The sequence below is a fragment of the Zea mays genome, chromosome 5 (assembly GCF_902167145.1).
Source record: "Zea mays cultivar B73 chromosome 5, Zm-B73-REFERENCE-NAM-5.0, whole genome shotgun sequence".
NCBI classification, from domain to species: domain Eukaryota; kingdom Viridiplantae; phylum Streptophyta; class Magnoliopsida; order Poales; family Poaceae; genus Zea; species Zea mays.
In genome coordinates this window covers 215,066,660-215,071,803 of record NC_050100.1, presented here as the reverse complement: position 1 = coordinate 215,071,803, position 5,144 = coordinate 215,066,660, and the positions used below count along the sequence as shown (strand labels likewise).

Sequence of the window (5,144 nt, the reverse complement as noted above, 5' to 3'; positions counted from 1 at the left end):
TAGACATTGAGAAAGATTTTGGCTCCTGGGTCCTGAACGTGATGCGGAATTAGGGTTGAGACGGGCTTGGCAGCGAAGGCCCGTGTACATGACGTGGAATGTCAGGGCAAGAGTCGTAATGCCAGACTTGACGGCCCATATAATAAGAATTTCAAGTCCAAAACTCAAAAAGCCTCTGACGTTCGTAACGGGCCTGTTGGGCGCGGAAAGACGGCCTATGCTGCTTGTCGCAAATTGGACCATCGGTTCGGGCGTTCGGCAACTCCTCTAGTGCTCCCATGTGATGTCAGAACGCGAGACACTCCTCATGCCTCCCGCCCTGCGCTTGCGGTCGTCGCTCGTCGGCGAGCCCGAGGAAACGGCACAGTTCGGCGGTGGAAATCGCGCGCGCGCCCGATGGCGTCTTTTGCTTTGACCGGATCGGTACCGAATCGAGACGGCAAGGCAGCGACAACACGCATCCGTCAGGTCGGATGGTGCGGCACGGTGCGTCGCCGCACCACCGTTCGAGGCCGACGACCCTGACGAGTCATCCCTCTGGCCTTTCTGGGTTCGCGTGCCACGGCGTCTGCCGCAGCCCGCAGTGCCGCGCTCCGTCCTTGAAGCGCGCGAGTGCTGTGAGACGACGTACGCTTCCGTCCAGTCTTCTGGTTTGAGCGTGATTTCCTGTATGGGCGACACGTACATCTGATTCTGAGTGCGAACTCACCTGAATTCAAGTTTCTCACGCTTTTATACTGAAAAATATTTACTGTACCTACCAAATAGTTATACCCTTGGCACTTTGGAGTTTCAACTAGGGTCTGAAACTCAAAGCACACTTCACTTGGCGCACTCGTTTTCGAAACTCAAGGCTATGGTGCATTTTTTAAACATGTCCTCTGACGAACGAGATCCTCTGACGTGGGGAGAGGGCACTGCCGCGTGGCCCCCGCGTGCGACAGGGCCCGCGCGCAGTGACCCTACTGCCCCCTGCAGTACGTCAGAGGAACCGGCTCTCCCGTGACCATGGAGGCATGCATGGACCCCAGTCGATCTGCTTTACGATACGACTCGTAGTACTTTCTCGTTTTCATTTGTAGGCGCCACCGGACCACTGTCCGGGCTATACTATTTTATTATAATAAGTATAGTTATTTTCACATTCTATTTAATCTAGAGAAATTATAATAGACTTACGATGATATATATATATATATATGATGTATTACTATTCATAATAGTAGATGGCACGTACATAAAAATTATAATGATCATAACAAAAAATATATTAAATCTAACAATTTGCATAGATGAGAATCCCCACGGACTCACGGAGTAACATATGCTGAAGGCCCTGCTGGCTTCGTCAACACGACTTGGCTTCATTTACACACAAAGAAATTGCAGAAAAGCAGAACAAATCTATTCAACCTGAAAACAAATTATAATCCTAGATTTTAACGTAATCGATGCTTGTAAAGATAAATCAAGTTTAGACATTTTTGTCTTCAAATTTATTTCAATATAAAAAATATATATAATGATTGTGTCAGTAATACTTATTCGGTATATGTTATTATAGTTTATAGATTTAATTTCTCTATAACCGAGAAATAAACTATTCGGAGGAGGAGAGTAAGGTAACGTAAAAGAAAAAAAAAAGAGGGAGCTCTCCCAGCCGTCCATTCCAACCGTAGACGCGTCGACGACCGGCAGTCCACGGGGACAGGACACAGCAGGTGATATCACAGAGGTTTCATGTGCGCCCCCGTCATGCGTATCTGCTCCAACTGTAGCACTGCACTGCACTGTGGCCACTGACACTCCCACGTTGCTTGCCACAACAGCCGCCTTCACGTCTGTGTAGCCTTTTGCCCCATGCCCCCCCCCCCCCCCTCTATAGCTGGGGAAACGCATCGATGGCCATTGCCGGCCCGGCGGCCTCGCGATAGCTTTTCCCATGCGACGAGGGATGCTGTCGGTTATGTGCGCACGCCGAAAGCTGATTGCAGAGTTGCAGACTCTCAACGCGGCGCAGGACATGGGCGGGCATTGTCTTGCAAAAATTTCGTCAGCTGTTGATGCTTGTTGCTCTGTGCTCCCCAGATGTCACGTCTATTCATTTTGGTTTTTTTTGAAATGCTATATTCTTGGTGTGCCGTATTACTCACTGTTTTATTTGTTTTTAAGTTTTTTTCTGGAAAAAATGTCAAGGAAACTTTATTGTCTTTTACCCCTCGTCGGTCGAACACCGATGCTTGTCGGAGATCATCAGAAGAATCCAATGCGTAGGAGACGGCCTCCGTGGCTTGATAGCCCCACTGGTCAAACAGATGGTCAGAGATGGGAATGACTGTTCTAGACAACCGAAACCGAACACCAACATGACCTGACGAAAGGCTTTAGTTTAGGACTAGTAGGTCCCTACTTTTGACACTACATTGCAGCTAGCTATGCGTGTTGCGTGCAGGCACGACCGCATGATTTTTACCGGTCCAAAGTCTGGAATGCACGCTAGCTTTCAGAGGGGCATCCAGTAATAATCTGTTAAAACATCAGGGTCTGATCTCTGAACTGTTGCCCACGTCTTGTTGGACGGCTTCTAGTAGTATTCAAGTTCTAATGTGCATGCAGCGGTGGCCGAGATGCAAGTTCTAAATATTCTATCGTTCTTTTTTATTATTTAGTTCAAAAGACAGTAGCGGACAATAAATATTAGATTTTTTTATTTATCGCGATTTTAGTTCAAAACAGAGATGTAGTATATGTTAACTATGGAAGCTATCATCACAATAATCGGATATTTAAAGAATTCCACCTATAGTAGAAAGCTGCAGGGGCATGTTTATGTAAGAAATGCACCGGCCTGGTACAGATGTAGAAACCCTTATCATCCCCACGTGATGTAAAACCCCGCGCCTATTGAGTCTTGCAAAACTGTACATAATCTTTTTTTTCTTATTTAAGCAGTTTACTGTAGACTCAGGGCAGTGAATCAAGCAGTCGGAACGGCTGCAATGTCTGATGTGTAAATTGAAAGGAATCATGATAGAAACAGGATCAACAGGGTTAGGGGCCTAAGTCCGGAATCCAAGTTAACAGCCGAGGAAACCATGTCGTAGTAAATGAGAAAGTTGATGACGGATCCAAAATACATTCAAATTCCAGAATAAAATTGAGTCTCAGGAGAGGCACACTGAAGTTCCTGCTTAAACTCAAGCACCCATTTCCGAAGGATAATATATTAGGAAATAGTAACTTGATAAGATTCATTACAACTAACACACTTGAATAACTCAGAAAACATCTCATCTCGAAGGAGCCATCACCATGAGGCCCTAAACGCATAATTGGCGGGTGATACAAGGCAGCCTGCCTCCGTTTATCTGCAGACCAGCCTTACCACCACCTCCAATTTCCAAGCCGGATACAACCAAGGAACACTAAAACACCATGCTAACGCAAGCACGATAAAACCCGCGCTATTACTAGGCCTAAACTACTGGTAATTCCCAGGAGCAAATGCGAGGTGCAGACCATTCATAAAACCATGGCGCCTCTCGGCAGGCTCCAATCGGGGTGGACGGAACAACTAGTACTAGTGCCACTGCGTCGACGCTGCATGAACGGTGGGGGTGTGTTCAGTTGAACTGGGCACCGCTGAAAGTCTGGCCGAAAGACCAGCCGCGGGGGGCGGCGTTGTTGGAGAGCACGGAGCGGCCGTCGCTGGTGGTGACGCGGAAGGACAGGGCCTGCCCGTCCAGGAGCGTGTTGCTCTGCCAGTTCTGGCCCCAGTTGCGCGACAGGGCCTGCCACCCGGGGGAGCGCTCGGCCTTCACGGCAACCGCGTGCACGTCGCCGGCGCCTCCCACGTTGGTCACCAGTACCAGGTTGAAGTAGGAGTGGCCGTTGATGGTGAAACGTATGCCGCCCTTCTTGTTGCACGCAACCCTGCAGAGCACAAACAAGCGCAACTGTCAGATCTGCTCGGATTTTTTTCCCCCTTGTTCGGCTCCAAGGGCAAAGAAACCGAAATTTACAACAAGAATCAGTTCCACCACGGACCTGCGGTAGGAGACGGGAACAATGCCGGCCCTGTAGAGCGCGATGCGCTGGAACACGGGCTGCGACATGTCGAAGTGGGCGCGCGGCGGGTTGCACCAGCCGCCGTCGTCGGAGGGGAGCGCGTTGTTGGGCGGGCAGAAGTTGGTGGCCGTCACCACGACGGAGCCCGGCAGGCACGAGTGGCTCCCGCCCCCCGCCGCGTCGCAGCGCACCTCGAAGCAGGCGCCGCAGCTGAGCCCGTTGTTGAAGAGCGCCGTGCTCAGCGCCGCCGTGTTGGTGCCGTACCCCTGGCTGTAGAGGTTGCCGTACCCGCACGCACCGCCTGCACGAACGCACGTCCAGATGCAGAATTCAGTCCCAGGAATCTAGGAAGGAAGGGGACTGCAGTCTACGGGTAGTAAAGGCGAAATGTTCGAGAATGGGGTTAGCTCACGTACCCATGGTGCCGGACGCGTCGCCGCCGCCGTAGAAGGTGGCGTGAGCAGAGGACCACGCGCCACCTACGAGCGGTGCGTGCCCGTGCGGGTGCGGGTGCGGCTGGGCGTGGTGGTGGCCGAGCCCCAGCCCGTGCGTGTGCGGCCGCACATGCCCGTGCACCAAGCCCAACCCGCGAGAGAGGGCGAGCGGGAGCAGCGCGGCGAGGACCACGGCCAGGAGGACGGCCTGGCGAAGCGCCATTACGCTGGGGCAGGCTGGATGCGGGGTGTGGGACTGGGACGGCGATGCGGAGCGGCGAGCGCTCACGGTGCAGCTCAGGCTGGAGTCTATGGGGACTGGGGAGTGAAGTGAAGTGGGGTGAGGTTGTGGGGTTAAATAGAGGAGGCGGCGGCGGAAGGGTTTCAAACCGGCGGGCGCGATGCCCGTGGTGACGGGGCGCGCAGGCCGTGGGGACGGGGACGGAACGGTGGTTGTTGATGTGGGGCCTGGGGCGCGCGGCGGCCTGCGGTGCGGAGTGGCAATGGCAAGGACCAGACCACGCCATGCCCTGGAAAAGTCGCTGAGCTACCGCGTAGGGACACGGGTTTTCTGGCGGCCACCCTTGGGAGGCGTGGCGGTGGTGGGAAAAGGCGGGTGCCGAGCGGGCGGAGGAGGGGAGA

At 52.8% G+C, this 5,144-nt stretch overlaps 1 protein-coding gene across 1 annotated transcript; it reads right to left on the bottom strand.

Annotated features, from left to right (window-relative positions):
- Positions 1 to 3,208: 3,208 nt before the first annotated feature.
- LOC542648 (alpha expansin 2) lies at positions 3,209 to 4,830 on the bottom strand. Its single transcript, NM_001112172.2, has 3 exons — positions 4,485 to 4,830; positions 4,048 to 4,369; positions 3,209 to 3,933 (listed from the first exon to the last, which is right to left on the bottom strand). The coding sequence occupies exons 1-3, from the start codon at positions 4,723 to 4,725 to the stop codon at positions 3,624 to 3,626; spliced, it is 873 nt and encodes a 290-aa protein (NP_001105642.2). The 5' UTR covers positions 4,726 to 4,830; the 3' UTR covers positions 3,209 to 3,623.
- Positions 4,831 to 5,144: the final 314 nt, after the last annotated feature.

Excerpts from the sequence above, each read along its gene's own strand:
- LOC542648 (NM_001112172.2), bottom strand. The coding sequence starts at position 4,725 with ATGGCGCTTCGCCAGGCCGTCCTCCTGGCCGTGGTCCTCGCCGCGCTG. Across the intron at positions 4,370-4,484 it reads CGACGCGTCCGGCACCATGG|GCGGTGCGTGCGGGTACGGC; the intron begins GTACGTGAGCTA and ends GCGTTCGTGCAG. Across the intron at positions 3,934-4,047 it reads GTTCCCGTCTCCTACCGCAG|GGTTGCGTGCAACAAGAAGG; the intron begins GTCCGTGGTGGA and ends TGTGCTCTGCAG.